General features: G+C 37.6%; 1 protein-coding gene across 2 annotated transcripts; it reads right to left on the minus strand.

Annotated features, from left to right (window-relative positions):
• Positions 1-1,364: 1,364 nt before the first annotated feature.
• SDH7 (succinate dehydrogenase subunit) lies at positions 1,365-24,045 on the minus strand. 2 transcript variants are annotated; one of them, XM_088977226.1, is made up of 5 exons: positions 23,923-24,045; positions 23,751-23,819; positions 15,587-15,689; positions 1,796-1,917; positions 1,365-1,425 (listed from the first exon to the last, which is right to left on the minus strand). In XM_088977226.1, exons 1-4 carry the CDS (start codon positions 23,977-23,979, stop codon positions 1,835-1,837), a joined length of 312 nt encoding a protein of 103 aa, XP_088833352.1. In that variant the 5' UTR covers positions 23,980-24,045; the 3' UTR covers positions 1,365-1,425; positions 1,796-1,834. The 2 variants fall into 2 exon arrangements, with proteins under 2 accessions (XP_088833352.1, XP_088833351.1); XM_088977225.1 differs by lacking the exon at positions 1,365-1,425 and having other exon boundaries at positions 1,427-1,917.
• Positions 24,046-25,064: the final 1,019 nt, after the last annotated feature.

Below are 25,064 nucleotides of genomic sequence, written 5' to 3' on the forward strand. Positions count from 1 at the left end.
TCCAAATTCTAAGCGGCTAACCGCTGCTTAGTATTTGGCTCTCTTTGAAGGATGACCCGTCAAATGTTGGGCCGTCCTAACGATCTAATTCACTGCATGCCCTATATCAGCTATCTTGGCCCAGAACCATGATCCAGATTCATTTCATATCCACTATGGCAGGAAGCCGTAGAGAGGGCAATAAACCGTCCCCCTGACAATAGGTGACAAGGTATATAAGATTTAAAGCTCAGTTTAGAAAGAGTATAATATAAGTATGTACAATACAAATAGGTACAAAATACTAGATTTTGTACTCTTTCCAAACTAAGCCTAAAAAATTCAAAGCACAAGTCATGTTAGGCGGCTAACATGTGGGGTGCTAATACACTAGACCCAGCCTCCAGCTAGCGTGGTTAGTGGTAGTAGGGATGAATGCATGGTCACATTGGCAATCGTGGAGAGCTTGTCCCATTGGGTTTAAAGTTTAAATCTACTCCTGAACAGAGGAATGTCAATTAACCAACTGAACTTCAACTCCAGATCACCTGCCAACAAAATGCATTCTAACACCCTAGACCCTATCAATTTGATCTGACACCACATATCTCGATATAAAACTGAGGCTCAGCATAAAAGTGGGACACACCACGAGTGAAATGTAAGATGTCAGATGTTGATAGGGTGTTGGAATGCATTTTGTAGTGAGTTCTGACACTTTACATCTCGATACAAAACTGGGCCCGTCATAAAAGTGAGACCCACCGTATATGCAACGTGTGGTGTCAGATGTTGATAGGGTGTTGGAATGCACTTTGTTGGCAGGTGATCCGGACTCCTGAACTACTGGGTTCTCAGCATCTTAGGCAGAGTTTGGTAAGGTTTCAGAAAAACTACCGGTGTTTTCTGATTCGGGGGAACAAAAAATAGTTTGATTTCTCTCTCTCTCTTTTATTGGGTTTCATGGGAATCAGATAGGAAAACAATGGAAGCTTCTACTTGTTAATTATTACATCTTACCAAACAGCTAGCTTAGTTGGCAAGGCATAGGGTGTTTGCATCTAGACGTGCGATCAAATCTCGCCATAAATATACTAAGAAAAGATTTTTATTTTTATTTTTTTCTTTTCACTTGCTATGTTCAAGCACCATAAGAAGTCCCATTAATTAACTCCAACCGTGAAGTTAAAATCTCAAACTTGCTCCTATAAATTGAACTCCGAGCGTCCATTTGAGTGACAGAAGAAACAACATACGGCAAGGCAAGATATGCATGACCCTTCAGTAGAAGTAGGCCTCGCAAAATTATAATAGAAATGGGGAGAGGAGCAATGGAGCAATCAAGAGGAACTGGGTGTGCGATGACCTACAGAATAGAGTGCATGTTGGCGTGAATGGAAACTTAATCCTCCCACCGTTAATTTTCAAACTTCAAAGTCCGCATGCCTTGCAAAATTACAAGCTCAAATCAGATTTATTGAAGGGTTCCAGTAAGCATAATTAATTCAGCTACATTAAAAAGATCCAGATGTCCCTAGAGCCAAGAAATGCTGGAAAATTACAGCCTCGCTTTTAGCATCAGGGCATTCCCTTGACCACTTGGGTGATTCGATACTAAGCTTATTGGCTGACATTTTCCACAACTCCAAACTGGGGAGAAAGAGGACGAAGCCAGCTCTTTTTACCACCATGCTTTCCAAGTTCCATTTAAACCAACTGAAGCCAACGGACTTGCTCCCACTTATTCAGACAACTTGAAACTACAATTTAATAACACTGATGGAAAACCTTCGGTAGGAGCAGCTAATGATCTCACCTAGAAAACTGAAATGCTTATGAGGGGATACATTGTTCATTATGCGCCCTCATTTATAGCCTGTGCCTGTTTACGAGATTCTTCCCGCATCACCGCTTTAACATAAATTTCATAACAACAACCTGAAATGATAAAGGAAATTAATAGCAACCTTGCAGAACTTTTGTTGAAGAACAAGGGAAAAAGCAAAAGTTGTTACTATCTAACACAATGAATTTGATAACAGCGACTACTTTAACCAAATATTAACAAAATCACAACACATCATGATTACCCAAACTACGATTTTTTTATGAATAACAGAAACTGATTTATTAAATTAATAGTGTGCAGATGGGAAACGGGAGAGAAACTCTCTTAGCTCACCCAAGTACAAAAATATAGTTACAACACAGCCCAAAATAGATAACCCTTCCCACCCCCCTAATTTGCTAATACATCAGCAAAGGAATTAGCATTCCTTTTTACCCATTGCACATTGATTTCCATTCCCTGAGACAGCCATTTACCCATTCTTTTCTCATTTATATAGCACCACCCATCAATCCTCTTCCTTCTGCAGCTATTCAATAACTAACTTCAGTCCCCCTCAATTACTAGCTTCTGCATATTCAGTTCTTTAGCCTTTTTAAGACCTTCCAGCACAGCCATTATTTCAGCCCTCGAAGAATCACCAACACCAACTGATCCTGTGTAAACAGCAATAATTCTTCCTTCCTCATTTCTAAATATGACCCCTATACCTGAAGGACCCAGATTTCCTTCACTACTCCCATCAAAATTCAGCTTAACAAAACCACCTGGCAGAGGGGACCATAATGATCTAGCCACAGCCTTGCTAGGCGCTGAATCAGCAACTGCCTTCCAATTTCTCACCAAATCATCTACATGGACTCCCTCAAATATATCAAGAGACTTCACCCAATGGATCACCCTAATTGTAATGACTTCAACTAAGGCATCCCTACTTCGGCCAACTAACAAAGGTAGAGGCAAACTAACAATGGATCACCCTAGGTATGGTTTTTCTTCCAATTAAGAGTACTTTAATTGGGCTTAAGCTATAGCCTAATCATGCTGCAACCATGATATCAAGTTTTGACTCTAGTTTACTGTGTAGGAAGTACTATTGGGCTAGAAGATCTGCTAAGCCATTGGCAAACCTTGAAACTCAGTTGTAATAGCAGTTCCAACCATATGCCAAGGACCTTACTTTTGTAGTTGTGTTTCATTTCATACACCTACGGTCTGTCCTCAGCAGAACTCATTCATCTAATTAATAATATAAGAATTGTCATTTCCTTGTACATCTTCTGAGAATATGTATGAATCAGATGTTCCACCCCCTTCAAATCCTTAGTTTAAGGATGGCAAAGCTCCTCAAAACCTTGGTAATACAGACCAATGTTTTAAAACCCCACCCAGAGGAAATAAAAAAAAAAAAGAAAGCTCCCAGAGCAGTAACTGCTTTTTCCTCTGGGTCAAAGGTCAGTGCTTCAACCGTCCGCATCAATGAGTCAAGCTGTAATGTCATAACAAAAAAAGGGCAGCCCAGCGCACGAGGCTCCCACCAATGCGGGGTCTGGAAGGGACAGATGTACACAGCCTTACCCCTGCACATACAGAGAGGCTGTTTCAAAGATTTGAACCCTGGTCACCCAGGTCACAATGGAGCAACCCAACATTGCGCCAAGGTCCACCCTCTGTAATGTCATAAAAGCAAAAAATAAAATCACACAAAAATCAAAAACCTATTAAATGAGTAACATGGGTCAACAGTTCAACTGTTGATGTAGGACCAGCTCAGTTCTAGTCCTAAGAGAATGTTGAATGGTCTTCTTGATCAGAGTTTTATAGCTGTTGATGGTTGTAATAGCTTCATGAAGGAATAAGAGAGAAAATAGGGAGAGAAAAGAGAGAAAATACCTGGAATCACTCACAGGGTGCCTAGAATCATTCTTTTCTTTTTTATCAATAACAAGAAACTTTATTAAAGATATGAAATGTGAAGCTTAGGTACAAAGGGGAGGTAAAAAGACTTAACTCCCCACCAAAGAATAAAAGGAAAAATAAAAACATTAGCCCAAAAAGTCGAAACCCTATCCACCCCTTGCTATGGGAATCACTCACCATAGCAAGCATAAGTTGAAGGAAACTCAATAAACTTCATTGCCTTTGTGTAAAACGTCCATACATATTTATAGACTCTAAACTCATAATAATCATAGGAGTCAAACTGTTAGACTCAATAATCCTAGGAGTCAAACTATTAGATTCAATAATCCTAATAGGACTCAAACTATAATCCTACTTACGCAATGACTCTGAAAATTTAAACATAAACAAACTATAACTAGACAAAACAAACCCAACATTGGACCCCACAGGAAATTGCAAAATGACAAAAATACCCCTACTGTCCAAAAATACATAAATACATAGAATTTCATAAGTTTCCAATTTTGACTCTTCAGCTCCGGCATCAACTGTTGAGAGCTGACAGATCATTGAAAAAAAAGCCAACGATTTTTTGAAATATGGCAGGTTAGAGGTTGGCCCAATCTGGAATTGTGATTGGGTCACAGTGTCATTGGTTTGACCACCAAGGTAAATGACAGGTTGAAAACACTGATACAATCCAAGGAAGAGAGAGAGAGAGAGAGAGAGAGAGAGAGAGAGAGAGAGATTTCCCCAGATCCAACAAGAATATTGAGATTTACCAGTCAAAATGTACCTCTACATCAAGATACAAAATCTAATCCCCAAGGAGGTTGTGAATCCTCTCTTTTCTTTACTTCTTCATTATCTTAATGCTCAAATACTAAATAATGCTGAATGGATATATCAAATGACAATTATAATTTAGGTTAGAAATGGTCTCCGGAGTCTATTTAAGAGGACTATAATACCATGGTTAACATTGTATTATCCAACACCACTTTGTTCAATAGATGTCGACTGCTAAAAGTTTGACCATGTATGACTTAGATGAATAATTCAACCATGGCCCTCCCATGTTCATTGATGGGAGCTGCTCTTACTAGGGGCAAAGCTTAGGTTCTTTGGATCATTATGATTTTTGCAACCATCCCAAAGTGGAGAAGTAGGGATCTACTACAACTTTTAATTCACCTTCAAAAGCCAACCTCCAACAGGTTGGTCATCCTTAAAGCTGCATGATCCTAGTAAAAGATGTCCAACAAGAAAGTCCAAATCTCATCAGCCAAAACTACAAGGAAACAAGATAGAACAGGTTTTTGAACCTAAACAACCAAGTGTATTATATGCACTACTTTTAGGAATATATTGCTCCTATGGAACTCTAAAAAGCTCAGAAACCTGATCTAGCCTTAGGTTGTCCGCCCAAAAACTTTACCAATTTAGATGGCATTTTGTAATGCTCCAATGAAACATTTCTAGTGTTTCAGGAGCAGCCATGGAACAACGGATATATTCTTTTGGAATATCACTGAACACCACCTTATCTACGAGTTTGATGCTATGACTCTGATGGCTGCCAATTATAATCATTTATGCCCTTGGATAGCTATAATATGCATTTGAGCAATTATGAAGCTTATCCAGAGGTACGGATCATGTTTTCTGCATATGGAGAGAATCAAACTGCCCAAATGATCTTTTGTGGTAATCTTGGGAGGTGGACACCAAAAGTAATACTTGATATATTGAATCAACATAGGAAATTCATTCATACAAAAGCTCTATGGGTATTATTTGAAATCAGATTGTTTCATTTTGGTCTTGGGTACAAATTTTACCTACACTATTTCACATGAAATTGATTTATTTCTTTGAAATCCTAATAACCAGGAATAGCTCCACTTTAGATGGTTAACTTTTTTCAGTATGAATATGAAACTTGTTTCAGGTACAGTTGTGTACCTGATCAATCTTCTTCCTACTCAAGTTCTTGAAGATATTTCTCATTTACTCCCTTCCAAAAATTGCTTGGTCCTTCTCCTAATCTTTCTCGTCTTCACGTTTTGGATGTCTTTGTTTTGTTCATGTACCTCCACATGAACATATTAAGCTCTCAGCTCTATCTGCCTTATGTGTTTTCATGGTATATCATAAAGGCTTTCTTTGCTTTGATCCTTTTTTGTCACATTTGTATCTCTTGGCATGTTGTCTTCCTCGAATATGTTTCTTTATTTGCTAGTATTACTTGATTGTTTCCTTCTTTTGTTTCTGTTTTGCGGAGTTTTGATCCACAGGACATTGCTAAATCCCCTGACAAGAGAGATTTTCAGCTCTTTCGACATAGATTGCTGACTATAGCTCTTGCAACTACCCCCCGACCTCCAAAACTTGATCAACAGCTTTCTTCACCCACTATAAGTGAAAAGTGATACTCCTAGTGTGTCTTCTATCCTTTATGTTCTACTTGTGTTTCTCACCCTCCTAACCACCATGGTTTTTATGCAAACCAAAGCTCCTTGTCTGTTGTTTTATCCACCACAGATATCCTTATTCTTACCAATAGGCCATTAGTAAACTCCATTGGGAAATATAGGTGTAATGAAAGGAATGTCTTTGAAATATTGAAAAAAATAATGAAAATTTTAAAATAAATTAACAAAATAGACAAAAAATTGAAAATTGTATTGTATTGTTAACTCTCCCTTGACAAGGGATCCAGATTCCAGAATTCTGGTACAGCTCTCTCATTTACTTCCAGCACCTACTTTGCTTGTATTGTATTAACAAAATATATCGGGCCAAGCCGGACTGCAGATCATATCGAGCCAGACCAAATCGTGCTGGGCCGCGGAGAGCACGGCCTGATTTACAGCTCTTTTGGGAAAGAAGTTATGGATGCAAAAATTCAAGCACTAAATGAGAATGACACTTAGGATTTGGTGCCTGCTCCTCCAAATGCATCTATTATTGTGAGTTGTTAACAATAATACTATAAAGCAATGTTTTGAAACGCAAAGGCATGGCACGGCATTTCACTACTTGGAGGTGTAAGGTGTAGGGGTGTTCAAATCGGTTGATAAACCGAAAGCCGAACTAAACCAAATCGAATAAGCTAATTTGGTTCGGTTAATTCGGGTATCAATTCGGTTCAGTTTTATTTTCTAAAAAAGATCGGTTTTTGGTTCCAATTCAGTTTGACTGAAATTTTCAATCGAACCGAACCGAAAACCAAATTAATGTTGTTATTTAGTTAAGTATATTTTTTTATGAATGTTATTTAGTTAAGTATATTAAACATTAATGTTTTATTTAATACTTTATGCTAATTAATTATTATATTTCCCAATGAACAATTTATCAATTCCCCATTGGGTTTAGGCCCATTCCAACTTTTAATTAATTAATTAGTTAAATCCTAGACTCATTATTAATTGTTCATTAATCATTAATTATTTTTGAAAATGGCCAATTCACCAATTCCCAATTGGCATATGGCTTCAAGCCTATTCTAGCTTTTAATTAATAATAACTAACTAATTAAAACCATTGGGCTTTGGGGTCATTCTAACTTTTAATTAATAATTAATTAAAACCATTGGGTTTTGGGGCCACTTTAAGTTTTAATTAATAACATTTATTAAATGCTTATCATTTATGTGGAACTAGGGTCCAAGTCCAACCAAACCAAACCAAACCGAATTCAATTAGGGTCGGTTCGGTTCTAAAATATAATCGGTTCGGTTCGGTTATTGGAAATGGTAAAACCAAATAGTCTGTTAGGTCATCGGTTTGAACCGAACCGATCGATGATTGTACACCCCTAGTAAGGTGTATGTAGTTCAGAACGTAAGAGGCATAAGCCTAAGCCTAAACCTCCTTAAGAGGAGGGGGAAAGAAGATCTCATTTTTTTGGTTTTTTTATGAAATAGGTTGCATTTGTTTCTTTCTACCTTTTTTGTATGAGGCATGCATGAGAAGCATGAGGCCTACACCTCTAGCACACCTCATGCAAAAGGCATATGAGGTGTGGGCTTCATAGAGCTAAGGCATCTGCTATAAAGTTGAAGTCAGATAGTTCCCTAGATCAATATGAGGCTCATTTGGTGGCACAGGGATATAAAGTTATAAACAGCAGTATGATATTATTTATGATGAGACAGCTCTAGTTGCCAAAATGACCACAACTCTGTTTTCTTTTAGCCTTATCTACTGTTTGGCAATGGACCAGTTTTTTAAATGGATGTGAATAATGCTTTTCTTCTTGGATATTTGAAGGAGATTAATGTCCTCCTAGCTATTGTGATGATCCTTCTCTTGTATGTCAGTTGAAGAAAACTTTATATGGGTTAAAACAAGCTCACAAAGCATGGTTTGGAGTGTTTCAAAGAAGTTATATTAGCTGCCGGATACATTTGGAGTTCTTTTGATTATTCTTTATTTGTTCATCAAGGACCTCATGAGTCATGGCCTTACTATACCCTTGTTGTATGTCGATGATATTTTGGTGACTAGGATGATGGGATGGTAAGGATTAATGACCTCAAGTCTCTTCTTAACAACTTTATATCGGCAACTTTTTGATGAACAATAATAAATTTATTAATTCAGAAGCTGATTTAGAGTTGTGAATTCATATAACATCCGAGGAAAAGGCGCGAACTGCAGCCCCACCTTGAATCTTACAAGTAAACTAGGAAAGAAATACAAGAATCACAGCTGAGCCCAAACAATTCTTCCCTATTTACCCCTTGCTTGGCTAACACATCTGACAAAGTATTTGTTGATCTCCCCACCCACTGTACAATGACCAACATATTCCTTGTCAACCAACTGAATTTCTTCATTTCATTCTTGTAGCGCCATATAGCCTCTCCAGGATTTTTCAACCAACCTACCACCATTTTGGAGTTCCCTTCAATTATTAGGTGTTGTACCCCCAGCTGGTTTGCAAATTGCACCCCTTGTAAAGCAGCTAATAGCTTTATATCGGCAACTTTTAGGATCACTTATCTATTTGATTATGACTTGGCTTGACATTTCTCATGCAGTTCAAGTTGCAGGTTAATTTGTTTTTGCCCCTTGCCATCCTCCCATTTGATAGTTGTTCATAGGATCTAAAATCTGTTCCTGGTACTTTACCAAAAGGGCTGCACTTGTCCTCTTCTTCTCCCATTCATTTGAGGGCTTATGCTGATGCTAATTGGGCTGACTACCCAAACACACATCGTTCTATTACTGGATGGTGTGTGTTTATGAGTGAGTGTCTTATCTCCTAGAAGTGGAAGAAGCACCGAAGAATCTCTGACTCTTTTACTAAAACAAAGTATTGAGCTATGTCATCTGTTTGCAGTGAGATTGTTTTGCTACAAACTCTTTTTGTTGACCTTGGTGTTGTTCTTCCTTCATCCATTCCTCTCTATACCAATAATACCAGTACAATAAAGATTGTTTCTAATCATGTTTTACATGAGAGTACTAAATACATCAAGGTGGACGGTGACATCATTGGAGATTTATTTCTTGTTGCTCTCACTCTTCCTCATGTAGCCTTTGACTTACAGATTGACAATGTTGAGGATTTAATCAGTTCTGTGCAGATTTAGCAGTAATCTTTTACATGTTTATTGTTTAGATAGGAAGTGGGGACCACAACACTCTTGTTGGGCCCTTTGTTGATTGCCTTTTAAGTGTTTATGCAGTTTTAGATGCTTACCGCCCTATAAGGGCATATTTGTCATTGTACTCCACTTTATATTTTTAATATAAATACTAGTGAAGGGGGTGGCCAGATTATGAGCTCTCTTTTCTCTCTCAAACCTCTTCATCTTCTTCTTCTTATCTCTTCTCTTCTTCAAGAAAACATCTTTTCTTTTCCAGATTTTTTAATTCAGCAAGATTTCTACTTGGTATCAGAGCAAGGTTACGGCTTCTTGGAGCTCCCCCATGCAACCCTAGATCAGCCGATTGCATGAGGAGATAAAGGGTTAATCCATCTACTTCAGACTACCTAGTTCTTGGATTTTTTGGTGTATTTCAGTCATCAAGAAGGTGATCTATGTTTTGGCATCAAAATCAGGAAGAACTGGAGTGCGGGGAAGAATCCTACGAAAGTTAGCCTCTTCATTCTTGATTTGATCTTGGGCGCTTGGACCTTGTTGGACTTCTCTAGGGTTTTTAGAGTGGGCAGTTGGGTTTTTGGATATTTTTAAGCTTTCTAAAGTGATCGGATCACTCTTCTCTCCAGTGAGAGACGGTGGGAGAAGAGGGTTTTCTCCTTCCAGAAAGGTCAACCGCCACTGTGAGTGAGATCGATCTGATCTTAGAGACTTTCTACCTAGTGCTTTGCTGGTTTTGAATTGTTTGAAGCCAAGATGGAGGGCTGGAGTACTAAGCAAAAGTCCACTGGTAACATGGGTCCAGGTGTTTGAGGTACAAGTGATATGTTTGGGTTTGGAATTATTACCACAATTAAATTGGATGGTACTAAGTATTTAGAATGAGCACAATCAGCCAAGATGGCCATTGGTGCTCGTGGAAAACTAGGGTACATAATTAGGGAAGAAAAGAGACCTGATACAAATTCCTCCCGATGGGTACAAGAGAATTACATGGTGATGTCCTAGCTATGTAATTCTATGTTACCCCACATTGGCAAAAATTTTCTATGGGCTAATACAGGAAAGGAGATTTGGGATGGAGTGACTGAAACCTATTCCCAGAAACAGAATGTAGCCAAAGCCTATCAGTTAAGGAATCAGGTGATTAGTATAAAACAGGGAGATAAACCTCTTGCCATGTATTTCTCCATGCTGAAAACCCTTTGGCAAGAGATAGGTCACTTAGAAACTGTGGTTTGGGAAAGTGAGCATGATGCAGCAACCTATCAGAAGAATAGGGTTTTTGAGTTATTGACCAAGTTAAACCTTGAATTCAACATTGCTAGGCAACATATCCTTTCTAGAGAGAGTGTGACACTTTCTCAAGCCTATTCCTTTGTTTCTAGAGAGGAGAGCAGGAGAAATGTCATGCTAAGACAAACTAGGATTGATCAGTCAACTATGGTTAGTACAACCAAACCCAAGCCAGATGGAGACAAGGGGAGCAGTAAAACTAAGAGGGAGGACAAGAAGGACTTGGTGTGTGATTATTGTAAGAAGACTAAGCATACCAGAGACACTTGCTAGAAGCTCTACCCACACCTCATACCAGCTCGGGTCAAGAACAAGAAGGAAAATGCAAATGTGGCAATTACAGGAGACTCTTCGGGACCCCTTACCCAAGCTGATTGGGAGACCATTGCAGTAACAACAGTCAAAACCGAATTAGAGCTTATGAGTAAGAAGGATTCAGCTAGTTCTAGTTCTTCAGATGGGCAGCAGAGTGCAGGAGCTAATCACACCACCTCTTTTGCCCATACAGGTAGCTCATATGCAACTACAAATTATGCATCCACCTCAGGTAAGGACGGACCTCCCTGGATTATAGACTCAGGAGCATCTAAGCACAACTAACATACCTACCATTTTCAGTTCTTACCAATTATTCTTTGGTAGAGACAGTCTCTACAGCAAATGGTTCACATGTCCCTATTGTTGGTAAAGGGACAGTTAGAGTGACTAATAATATTACTTTATCCTTTGTCTTAAATGTCCCTAGACTTCATACTAACCTTCTTTCTGTTATTTCTTTGACAAAATATTTGAATTGTTCAGTGATCTTCCTCCTTGGTAATTGTGTTTTGCAAGATCTAGATCAAAGAGGACGATTGGGAGTGGTTGTGAAGTGAATGGAGTCTACATGAGATACCAAGAAATCAGAGCCACCATATTAGTAGCATCAGTAGTAGTGGATCAGAGTCAGTGAGTCAGATTATGCTCTAGCATAATCGGTTAGGTCATCTTTCTTTCAAGTCATTAAAGTTTTTGTTTCCAAAGTTGTTTGAGTCTGTCTAGTTATCTAGTTTAGAGTGTGAAAGTTGTCAATTGGGAAAGCATTGTAAACATTCTTTTAAATCAAGTAATAAAAGTACTTTTGCTTTTGATGTTGTTCACACTGATGTATGGGGACCATATCATATTCCTTCCATGGGTAGCTACCATTATTTCCTCTTGTTTGTGGATGATTACACACGGTATTCTTAGACATATTTAATGAGATCCCGTGATGAGGTACCTAATTTGGTACAACAGTTTCACTAGATGGTTCTCACACAATTTGGAGTGAGAACTAAGGTCTTCAGATCAAATAATGCCAAAGAATACTTTGAGAAGGATTTGACCACATACCTTTTGGAGCATGGTGTAATTCATCAAAGTAGTTGTGCATATACACCGCAACAGAATGGAGTAATAGAGAGGAAAAATAGACACATTGTGGAGGTAGCAAGAAGTCTTATGGTGTGTGCTTCAGTTCCTATTCGTTTCTGAGGGGATGCAGTTCTCACAGTTGTGCATTTGATTAATCGTGTCCCTTCACGTATTTTGGGGTTTAAGGTGTCATTCAATCATATTTTTCCGGATGGGGAGGTGTTTCATATACCTTTGAGGGTTTTTGGGTGTGTTTCCTTTGTTCACATTCTTGGCCCTCATCGCAAGAAATTGGGTCCCAAGGCCAAGAGATATGTTTTCCTTAGGTATGCTCAAAACCGAAAGGGGTATTGTTGTTATGGTCTTGTGTCAAGGAGCAGATTTGTCACTATGGATGTTACTTTTTTTGAGTTTGCTTTCTTTTTCTCTGATGGTTCTCCTCAGGGGGAGAGTTCCATTACCTGATCCACTACAGGCAGCCACACAACACTATTAGCGCTGCTGCTAGAAGAGGGTCGATTCCACACATGGTCAACTAGAAGAACCTACACCACTCTCTATCAATCCTTCTGAGGTTCCAGATTCAGCAAATACAGTTCCAGGTATTCCCCTTGAGCCTGAGCTGAGCCTGTTACTTTTCCTAATGATAATGCTCCTATACCTAACACTATTGTTGTAGCCGATCACATTGACCTTGATCTTCCCATTGCACTTCACAAAGGGAAGAGAAAGTGTATTGCCCATTGCATCTCACACCATCTCTCCTATAATGCCTTATCATCCTCCTACCGAACATTCCTTTCTTCCTTGGATTCTATGTCTATACCCAGGAATGTAAATGAAGCTCTCTCCAAATTTGAGTGGAAAATAGCCATGCAAGAAGAGATGAAAACCTTGGTTAAGAACCAAACTTGGAGATAGTTGATCTTCCTCCAAACAAGGAGACATTGAATGTAGATGGGTGTTCATTGTAAAATACAGGGCTGATGGCAGTATAGAGGTATAAGGCAAGGTTGGTCGCAAAAAGCTATACACAGACCTATGGTGTTGATTATCTGGAGACCTTTGCACCAATTACTAAGATGAGTTCAATTCGAATACTCATGTCTCTAGCAGCCACCTATTCATGGCCCTATTTCAGCTTGATGTTAAAAATGCATTCCTTAATGGTGATTTGCAAGAGGTATATATGGACATTCCAGCTAGTTTTTATGACAATGTTGGTAAAGAAAATGTTTATAAGTTGAAAAAATCAATGTATGGTTTGAAACAATCACCTAGGGCATGGTTTGACAGTTCAGATGCGTACTTATTAGTTTTGGGTAGACACAAACCCAATCTGATCACACCCTCTTTACGAAAAGGAGAGATGCACTTGTGTCAATTCTGATTGTGTATGTGGATGATATGGTAGTTACAAGAAATGATCTGAAGGAGATGGAAGCTCTCGAGAAATCATTACAGCAAGAGCTTGAGATCAAAGATCTTGGAGAATGGTAGGCCAACTATTATATTTGTGTATGACACGTCCAAATATCTCCTATGTTGTCAGTGCTGTGAGTCAGTACATGCATTCACCTCGAGTTCAGCACTGGGAATCCATTGAAATAATATTTGCATACCTAAAGAAGCACCCTGACAGAGTTATTATTTTCTCAGACCATGAAAATTTAAAATTGGAGTCCTATACAGATGCAGATTTGGACAGGTTGTTTAGATGACAGGAGATCTACATCAGAGGTATGTACCTTTGTGGGTGGAAACTTGATTTCATGGAAGAGTAAAAAACAAGCAATTGTGGCTAGATCAAGTGCAGAGGTTGAATATGGATCTATGGCTCATGGTGTCTCAGAACTACTTTAGGTTAGGTCCCTACTGAGTGAGATTGGGATAAAAGCAGAGGAACCTATGGTGTTATATTGTGACAACCAAGCTCCAATCAATATTGCCCACAATCCAATTCAGCGTGACAGGACAAAACACATTGAAGTTGATAGGCACTTCATAAGAGAAAGAGTAACAACCAGAGAAGTTTGCTTGCCTTATGTCTCTCTAGAATTGCAGTTGGCTGATGTCCTCACTAAAGGAGTTGCAAAAAACAAGCTTGAACATGATCTACGCAAGTTGGGAATGTGTGACATTTACTCTCAACTCGAGGGGGAGTGTTGAGGATTTAATCAGTTTTGTGCAGATTTAGCAATAATCTTTTATATGTTTATTGTTTAGATAGGAAGTGGGGACCACAACACTCTTGTTGGGCCCTTTGTTGGTTGCCTTTTAAGTGTTTTATGCAGTTTTAGATGCTTGCCACCCTATAAGGGCATATTTGTCATTGTACTCCACTTTATATTTTTAATAAATACTAGTGAAGGGGGCGGCCAGATTATGAGCTCTCTTTTTCTCTCTCAAACCTCTTCCTCTTCTTCTTCTTCTCTCTTCTTTTCTTCAAGAAAACATCTTTTCTTTACAGATTTTTAATTCAGCAACGTTTCTACTGATGACACCTTCACCAAGGCTATACCTCACTCCAGACATCCCTTTCTTGTTAACAAACTAATGCTTATGTCCCTGCATTAGTTTGAGGGGGAGCATAGAGAATAGAAGACAAGCTTTGGTACCAACTTGTTCATTTCAGCAAGGGAAAATTAAATAGGAAAAAAAATCAAGTAGGAAGAGAGTTTCAACAAGGTAGAAGAGGAGGAAGAGAGAAACAAAAGAACAGAATTTCGGGAAGAACAAATTGCAGGATCCTAATTGGAGTCCTATGAGAATTTATACTCTTTTATAATTTGATGTAAGATTACATAAATATCCCCCATAAGGTGGCAGCGGTTATACATCACTGAAAGATCTAAATACAAGGCCCAAGGCCCACTAACAGGTCCAAACTAGATAAAGAACATAGAACATAAATAACAAACTAACAAAGATAGATAGGTCCACTGTATGCTTATCTTCTCTGCAGTGTCCAGTAGGAGACTGAACAAATTACAAGCCTCCAAACAAGAAAAAATGTCAAAAACACCAACCAATTTTAGTTTTAGAAGCCTTAGTATGGATATAAAATCTCAAACAAAAAATGCAAAGAATTACAATAAAGTGAAAACTTTCATTCATAAAGTTCATAATTTTACCATTTTGAGTTACATATACAAAACAAGTTAACCAACTTAGTAGTTTATCAATTATAGCTGCCATTAAAAAGCACTGTTTTAAATTCTTTAACCTATTGACCACAATTATAGGATAACCTCTTTAAATTACTGGAGGCACATAATATATATTCTATAATTACAACCAACCATGGGAATTTAAAGGAACAGAAAGTTCACCATAAACATTGCACATTTTAACACCATAGAAAGTGAACTCTAAAAAAGTACAATCTATTTAACCCCAGTTTTCCTTCCTCTTCCTCTCCCACCCTCCCCCCCTTTTCCTCGAGACTGTTTGGTTTTAAGGAAAAGGTGGGGAAAGGAAGAGAACACAGCCTTAATCATTGCCCGAAACCAGTAGTAAATCCAATTTATAATAAGTGGCATACCAGCAACAACAACAATAGTGAGGATATCTCCAATACGTTTGAGTCGCCACACACTCTTCTTATGTGATTTGAACCGCTTTAATGCAGGATCTTCTTCCAAGAGCTGTAACAAAAAACAACTGCTTTGTTCAATAGGAAGGAAAGTGCATGAGAACCACTGAACTCAGATGCCACTGACAAATTGATTTAGTCTTTCTAGAAGAAAGGAAAAAAATGCAACTCTAAAGACATCTTTAATAGCCAAATAATTCCTCAAAAAATAAATTCATCACATTTTTTTCACATGGAAGTGAGCAACGATTTCTTCAACTGAGTGTAAAAGAAACCAAAACCTTCATTTTTATTTTCTTCTTTTTCTATTTTGCTTGGGTTGTTTATATTTAAAAAGAAAACTGGAATGAGGATTTTCTTTTTTGCTTGTGATTATGTGCATATGTCTGATGGCCATGTAATGTATAATCTTTTTGAGTATGAGACTCCCATATACTAAATCACAAAGGGCATAGCACTGATCAGAGAGGAATCATGGAACAGCCAAACAGGATTCTTGTAGCCAACCCCACAGTTGGAACAAGGCTTTGTTGAGTTGAATATATACCTTATCATAAGAGAAATCTGATTGGAGGGGTAAAAGCGATGACAAATTTGAGAAATGAAAAGATAGCATGCTCTACCAACAAACCATTATCTTTAAATCCGAAGGATCCCATTGCTTATTTTTTTATAAATGAGAGTAGTTTTATTAATTCAAATAACGAAAGTATAATCAGCCTAAGAGGAGGCACGAGATGTTACCTCCCCTGAGGACTCAACCATATACACTAAACATACCCAAGCCTGAAACACAATTACAAAGTAGCCCAAAACAGATCTCCCCTTGACACCCCTTGCTTGGCTAGAGAATCAGCCATTGCATTTGCTGATCTGCTAATCCATTGAAACCTGACAATCATATTTCTTGTCATCCATTTAACTTTCTTTAACAGATCCCTGTAGCCCCAACAAGCTGTTTCTGGACTTATCAGCCAGCCCAACTACTACCTTGGAATCCCCTTCTACTATCAAATTGGTCACTCCAATTTGACTAGCCATCTGTATACCTTGTACCGCTGCTAGTAACTCTGCCCTTACAGAATCACCTTCACCCAGTGTTCCTGAAAATAAAGACAACATATTGCTGTCTTTGTCTCTCAAAATCCCTCCAATTCCGGATGGCCTTGGGTTACCTTGGCAGCTGCCATCAAAATTCAATTTTACCATTCCATCCAGTGGGGGTTTCCATTCAGCTTGTGATTTGTTCTTGGTGGAGACTGTAGAAGCCACTGCTGCCCAGTTTCTCCTTTAGTCATCAAAGGAGTAATCTGCCAACAAATGTGAAGATTTTAACCACGAGATTGTCCTTGTCAATATGCATTCCTTAATTCCAGCAAGACTTCTTTCCTTTTCTTGAAATATTCTAGCATTTCTCTCCTCCCATTGCTTATTAACTCAACAATAATTGCATTAGTTACAAACTTGCAAGTTGCGAAGACTCTAGTAATAACTATTTGTTGTCTACCCAATCCCAGAAATTTTCTGTGCACCTGTGAAAGAGTGAAGTTCCACTCCCTCTTTTTCATGTCAATCCTTCAACAACATATCATCCTTTTTTTTTGATAAATGAGTAAGATTTTATTAAACCAGCAAATAAGAGTTACACACATCCCATGGAAAGGCACGAGATGCAACCTTACTTTAAAGCTAGTTACAGAATTATAAGTACAAAAGAAATTACACAGAAGCCCAAAAAGTATCCCAGAGAACCCCTTGTTTTGCAAGTGGATCAACCATTGAGTTGGTTGATCTGCCTACCCACTGAACTATGACTGTCATATTCCTTGTTAACCATTTAACTTTTTTGAGAAGATCTCTAAAATCCCAAATCACAGTGTCCAGATCCTTCAGCCAACCCACTATCACCTGGGAATCCCTTTCAATAATCAGATGCTCTATGCCTAGCTGATTTGCAAGCTGGATTCCTTAACAACATATCATCCTTTTACTACTACATTACCCACTGCCTGATCCTCTCCTGCTCAAGTGCCCAATGCATAAAAAATCTTGGCTGTCCGGACAAGTTCTTTGCCTTTCTCAAAGCATTAGTGGATGACCTGGCGAGGTCCCCACTCCAGTCACATCCTCCCCAAAGTCTGAAACACCACCAGGCAATGAGGCCCCCAACCAAGTTCAGAACTTTTTTTTATTTGGATACAATCATACAACACATATTATCAAGACATAAGGCTTTACAATCACAAGTGAACATGAGATCTATAAAAGCATTGCACTCACTAGTCATCTGAGTGCTTTATCCAGCACATGATTACTTGTACCAGAATGTGATGGGAAAAAACATGGTGGTTTATAGTATTTCATCTTCTTGATTTCCTGTTTTGTTTACCAGCTGCAATTCTGAATTCAAAAGACAAATTTGTTCTCTCCCACCGGGATCAACTAATTCCAACGACTTCATCTTCCCACCCTTTCTCTTTAGTCCTTCTTGGAATTTTTTTGTGGGACCAGCTCTAACCAATCTGAGCTTCAGCCTAGAGAAAACTTTAGTTACATGGACAATATGCATCTTGCTAGAATCCCAAGACTTCTTAGGGCCCAATCCAACCTCATTATCTTCACATCTTTCCTCATTCTTCCTCTTACACCCAGATCGACACCCAGCTTACCAACCACAACCTCCTCAAACAAGCTGGAATGTCAAGATGTTGTCTTCACTGATAAACCTATTAGCTGCATGTCCGGCAGAGCCACCCTCTTCAGCATCAACAAAAAAATTTTCTTTCTTCATAATATTGTTCAGATGTTTCTTATTATCCCCCACTCCTCCCATCCACAACTTCACCCCTTCAACATCCTCTTTTGAAACTCTCATACACAAATCCACCAAGGAAAGGCTGTAGTCTTAAGATGGCCAGGTAGCATTGTCTTGATCGCGTGTCCCTGAAGACAGACCAGCCTTACCAATAAGATAACCGTTCCTGGAACCGACGATTGTTTTCAATCTAAAACAATTGCTGGTGTGTCCATATTTTATTGGGGTTTGCAAGAAAGTATGTTCTCTATACTCCCTACCCTTGGCATAACCCACTCTTGTGCATTGTGTGTACCCCCCCCAAAAAAAAAAAAAAAAAAATTTTGCTAAATTGTCATCCAGACTGTTAGCCAACCTAGGGATCCATCTGACTGAGTTAGATTGGACGCAGGTATTTGAATTCCATGATCAGAAATCTAAGGGTCTAAGGACCTTCTTCACCTGAAATGAACCAGCTTACAGCCACTTGGCAGTCTCCTTCAACCTCAATGCATTTCAACTTCCAACCTGCATCTGTTGCTAGCTTAGGACCTTGACATAGTGCAAGTAGTTCTGCTCTTATGGAGTTGCCAACCCCCATTGACCCTGCATAACTAATCAAAATTTGATCTACCTGGTCTCCAAAAGCTCCATTATACTTGATTGACCCAGGTTTCCAAGGAAGCTTTCATAAAGTTCAATTTAATGCCCCTCCCCCAAACCAGGGACATTCCAAACTGCATTTATTTCATGCCTCCATGATGAGTGGCTAGCTACAATGGATCATTACCTTAGGATAGAATGAAGCTTTTCCTAAACATAGAGTAATCCAAAAGTACATCCCCATTTCAATGACCCAACTTCAATTCTATGGTAAACATCTGTTTCAATATCTATCTACTTGTAGATCATTTTTTATCAATGACAGAATTTCATTAATTAATTAATTAATTAATAAGAAAATTACACAAGAGAGGAGAGGTAACCTTTCTTAACTCTCCCCCATCGGGGGGGGGGGGGGGGAACAAATTAACAGATTACAATTGTGCCCAAAACAATTGATTCCTTCACACCCCTTGTTTCACTAGAACATCCGCAAAAGCATTAGTTCTTTTACGTTTTAACCTAGCAAACCTTCACCTCCGTATCTTGAGTTAGCCACTTGAATTCTTCTTCTCACCGCTGAATATCCAGAAACCACTCTCCTCCTTTTGCAGCCAATCTACTACCAGCTTTGAATCACCTTCTATAATCAGCTTTTTCGCATTCATGTCCTTTGCCTTTTGCACTCCCTCCCTCACAGCCAGAATCTCAGCTTGTATATCATCATTTGGGCTGCATTAAGTTTGAAAGAAAATAAGAGAGAAACAGAAAATTGAGGGAAGGTTCTTAAGGAATTTCACAAAATTTGTTGAGAACTTCCCCTCAACTTTCTATTTCTCTCTTATTTTCTACCAAATCAATCATGGCCTTGAGGTATTCTCAGACATCAACTTTCTGTTTCTCTCTTATTATGTTCCAAAGCATCACTCTAATCGATTCAGCTGTCTTATTCCCAACTAGTAGCTAATGACCTTGCCCTCATGATGGGGCAATGACACATATATTTATTTTTGGTACCACTATTTACAAGACAAATCTTAGAAGCCTTTAGAGCCTAAGATATCAGCTAATCCATTAACTGACCTTCATGTCCACTTGAAACATGCACCAATCTCACTTGAAACATGCAACCCTTCATCCATCTACACCATCTTGCTCCAAAACTCCTACGGTTGAGAACTTCCATAAGAAAACCCTCCTTCTACCATGTCATTAGCATTTTCCAAATCCAACTTACAAACCTACCCCTTTTCCTTCTCCCTTCTACTAAACTCTACACATTCATTGGCAATGAGTATTTGATTCATTACTTGTCTCCCAAAAACAAAGGTCTCTTGATTTGGAGAGATCAGCAAAGGGAGGACATTTTTTTTTCTTAGGATCAACACCTTATACATGCTTCCCACCAAACTTATAGGTCTGAAATCCTTCAACTGAATTACATCTACTTTATTTGGTATCAAGGCAATAAAGTTGTATTTGCTTCCGAATTGAATTTCCCCTCTCAAAGAATTCTTCAAAAACCTCCATTAAGTCGCCCCCAATAATCTCTCAACAATATTGATAGAATGCCATTGTAAACAAGGTTTGAAATGTCGAAGTTGGTGGAAATGTCGGTCATCCAAATATAAGAAACATGTCAGAAATGTCAGAAATATCGTACGGAAATGTTGTAAAAATTATAGATATGGTGGAAGCATTGTAAAATGTGCAAAATATAGAATGGTATTTTATGAAATGATAGAAGAGGCATAGGGACACCTTTTTAAATTATTATCTTATTCTAAATCATTAAACAAAGCTAAGAAACTAAGGTTATAGACAAAAGAATATGTTCTAAAGTTGCCCTATAAACCTTAAGATTTAGAGTTTCATAATAGAATGAGTTAAAACAAAATTCAAACTCATAGAAAATGTAAATGGTTGTAATAGATTAACTAAATAATCTATCACACAAACAAAAAAAAAAAAAAACTAATTTTAACTTCATATTTGAAATGACTATTGAGTTAGCTCAAAGTGATAATCATATAAGTTAGGTGGACAATAACTTGCTACTTCATATACCTACAATATTGTCACCAACTTATGTTATAATACTATCTCTTGTACTCCACATAGTATTGATAGTGTTCAATGTGGAATATGTCAATTCCAGTAAATTTTCATGTTAATACCCATGGAAGTGGAAATGGAAGTATGCCATGGAAACTCTCTCTTGTACTCCACATAGTGTTGGTAGTGTTCATCGGGGAAATGTCGATTCCATAAAAATTCATATCGCTACCCATGGAAATGGAAATATTAGGGAAATTAGGGACATTTTAAACCATCATCAAGATCATAAATCCATAGAGAAAATTGCATTTTTCACTTCTTGTAATTCAAAATTCTCTTCTAAAGTGTCCAACAATTCTCTATACACAACCCTCCATTCCAAATCCTCTAAACCTTCTCTTAAACTCCTCGGACAGTCAGACACTCATAAAGTGTCTTGAAGTGGTTCACAAAGGTTTGCGCCTTTGCTACTTATTGAACAAGGAAACAAAATGTTTTTAAATCTATATGGGACTGACATTGTTTAGTCCCTTTTTCTGAGAGGGAGACCTAGCCATGCTTTGAGGGAGAAGCCTTCCTCCATGATGGCTTTGCTTCAATAATATTAATTTTGGGTTTCGCCAACGTAACACAACCCTCCTTTATCCAGCCTTGGGATTGGCATTTTAAGGCAAAATAACCATCCTCCTTAGTTCCAACTGTTCTTAAGCATCATTTAAGTTCTAAATATTCATTTATACCCCTTTGTCCTACCAAGAAGAATTATCTTTTCTTATTAATGAGAAAAAAAAAGATTGGTTTATGAGATGATATAAAAAAGGTGATAACTATTAATAAATGGATTTTCCAAAACAAAGAAACTAAATAGAAAAAAAAAAAGCTATTGTTGTACAAAAAATCCCTATCCACAGAAAATTTTGTGAGACTAATGGTTGTTACATTTGCCTCTCTCTAGAGATTTATCTAATTTGAACCAGTGTTACATGGAAACAGATATGGGAATCACAATCCAACCAATTATTGTTTGGGAGTCTGACTCAAAAAATGGGAAAAAAAAGAATTGTGAATCTATCTATAAAAAACATGAACTATTAAAGTAGACCATATTTTATTGAATTTCAACATTATGAACTTATAGGAAAAGGTCTAAAAGATCATTTTGTTACTTAAATGACATTTTATAGGAAAAATGAGATTTATTATGTACATTAATGTTGATTCTTATGTTGACTAAACAAAGAGAAAAAAAAAAGTCATATGAAAGTTTCAAGGAGAAAATTTATGTGGGGATTGTTCCATGTAAATTGTTGATTATTATGTACATTAATTGTTGATTCTTATTTTGACTAAACAAGGAGAAAAAGAAAAATGTCATATGGAACTTAATCATATAAATTATTCCCACAAGACCCCCCCTTTCAACTAGAGCTATACATCTTCATTTTTTTAATATAAAAGATTTTTATTAAAAATAAAGAAAAATGAGATCCTCCTTCTTCCTCCTCATCCCCCTCCTTTTAAAGAGGCTTACACCTCCTTGTGTTCAGGAGGCATATTCCCTCTTACGTTCTGAATTATGCCTCACGCCTCTAGGTAGTGGAATGCCTCACGTCACGCCTCCGCATTTTAAAACATTGGTTGAAATTACTTTATCATTGACTTCTCTCTAAGGCAATGAAGGCATTAGCACATGAAGAATAATTTAAAATGGAACAGTTTTTTAGTCCTATTCCTTAATGGGATTTAAAATGACAAAAGAAGCAAATGATTTGCAGATTCAGAGCTAGTGCTTATATCAAGCAGTATAGCAGATTGGATCATTTTTCTAATTTATTAGGTGCTCCTCTATAAAACAAACAATATAGTATCATAAAAAAGATAAGAAACTAAAATTACCACCATCAAGCAGAGTTGGTGTCACCCAGATCAACCAATCACTTGATTCATCAGCATGAAAGTTATACATCAAACAAAAGTTTTTGTTCCTGTTTTAGAATGATTCTCATGCAAACCTAAAAATGAGATGGAACGTTTTAAAATAGCGTTGCTTTAATGGGCACGTTTTCAATAGGAAACGATAGGCGAAAAGAAAAAGAAAAACAGATTAGATCTAGACATGTTGGAAATATACAAAAAGCGCCAAACTAGTGCTTCTTCAACCTTACTAGGATTCGGTTTACAACTGATCATTGTAGTAAGTGAAACGCTATTGGCAAGTTGGTAAGTAGGACAGCCTGCAGAATTTGTTTGGGATAGATATTTTGCTGAGCTCGGAAACAGAATCACCGCCTCTCTACTGATTTTAGTGCCCCCTGAAACAAAAGTTTGTTTTATTTCATTCAATTGATGGAGTCGGGTTTTAGTTTCAGATCAAAACTTCGTAATCTTTGATCAATCGTTGCTAGATTCATTCTGCGGTTTCTTACATCATGATAACCATCGTCATACCCCCCCTCCCCCCCCCCCCCCAAAAAAAAAAAAAAAAAAAACAATGAAAAACACAACAATTATAGAGGAATTTCCCAGAATTCTGGATGCATCAGATAAAAGTTCTTTTGAAAAGGAAGTGAAGAAACAACATAGCGATCTAGATGACTCTAACAAACAACTGAGCTAAACTGGGAAAAAACCGACAGAAAGAGGGAAATGAGTACTCACAGCTTTCTCGCGAGGCCCTGGTTCGATGTGCAACTGGCGACGTGAGAAAGCAAAGGAATCTCCCGTCTTCTGCTCAACACAAGCACAATAAATTTAAGGGAGAATGACTGCGTTTTTGCATGATTGTTTAGTGAAAGAATAACAGTTCAAGAAAGAAGAACAAAGAAACCACCTGAGAATTTGGTCGAAAACGGGAAAACATCGCGGTTTGCTTCAGTAGGTAGGCCATTACTGCGATATCAAAACCTTGATTAAAGAGAATCACCAGAGAGAGATGTCCAGCGGCGACAGCAGCGAAGCTGAATGGCTTCCCACCGTCATTGAAAAAACTACCAATAGTTTTCTTTACGGAAGCGGATCTGCTAGGTGGGTCGTTTAGTGGGCTTCCCTGCACGACCCAAGAATCTTGGACAAATAACAAATGACTTGTCGGGTCGCTTTAGGGTGTTCACAGTCCGGTTCGATCTGGTTTGGAGGAAACCTCAAAATTATGGTTTGAAAATTTGTTTGGTAGTGTAAAAATCAGACCAGATCAGGACATTTTATTACTAGTCTAGTTCTAATACTATTTGGATTATTTTTTGAAGAATAAGTGGTTTGACAAATAAGTATTATTGTTGTTGGCGACCCCTTTCTCAAACCATTTATTGGAGTGAGGATGTTTGGTAAACCATAGGATGTCTACGGTTCGGTTAACCAAATTATAGACATTTTTTCCAAACCAAATCGGTCCTATTAGTTTTTTTTTTTTTATTTCTCCGAATTGAAGTCAAACTGGTACCACCAGTTAACTAATTGATCCGTTTTGGTTTTTGATTAATTCAGTTCTTTGATTTTTCAGTTTTTTATATTTATAATATATATTATATAAATATATGCATAATATTATTTTATAAATTATAAATGATATATAATAGATTTCATAAATAGCTCATTATAAATATAATATATGTATATATGTTTGTATATAATGCATATATATTTATATATAATATATAGATAATATGTAACATATATTAAAATATATATAATATACATATAAATATATATATCGGTTGGTTCGGTTAACTGCTAGTTTTTTAGGTTAATCGAAAATTGAATTGGCCATTTGGTTTTTCAAAAATATCAAACTCACTGGTTCAGTTGACCACATTTTTAATTTGGTTTTTTCGATTTGGTTCAATTTTTTAGTTTTCTATGAACACCCCTAATGAATCAATTCTCTAACGAGTACTTGACTTTACTAAGATGACATTTTAGCCCCTACTTCACAAAGTCATATAAAGCTTGAGGCTTAAACCTATGCCAAAAAGA

Source organism: Nelumbo lutea, chromosome 3, assembly GCF_056320005.1.
Source record: "Nelumbo lutea isolate HS-2025 chromosome 3, American lotus-T2T, whole genome shotgun sequence".
Classification (NCBI taxonomy): domain Eukaryota; kingdom Viridiplantae; phylum Streptophyta; class Magnoliopsida; order Proteales; family Nelumbonaceae; genus Nelumbo; species Nelumbo lutea.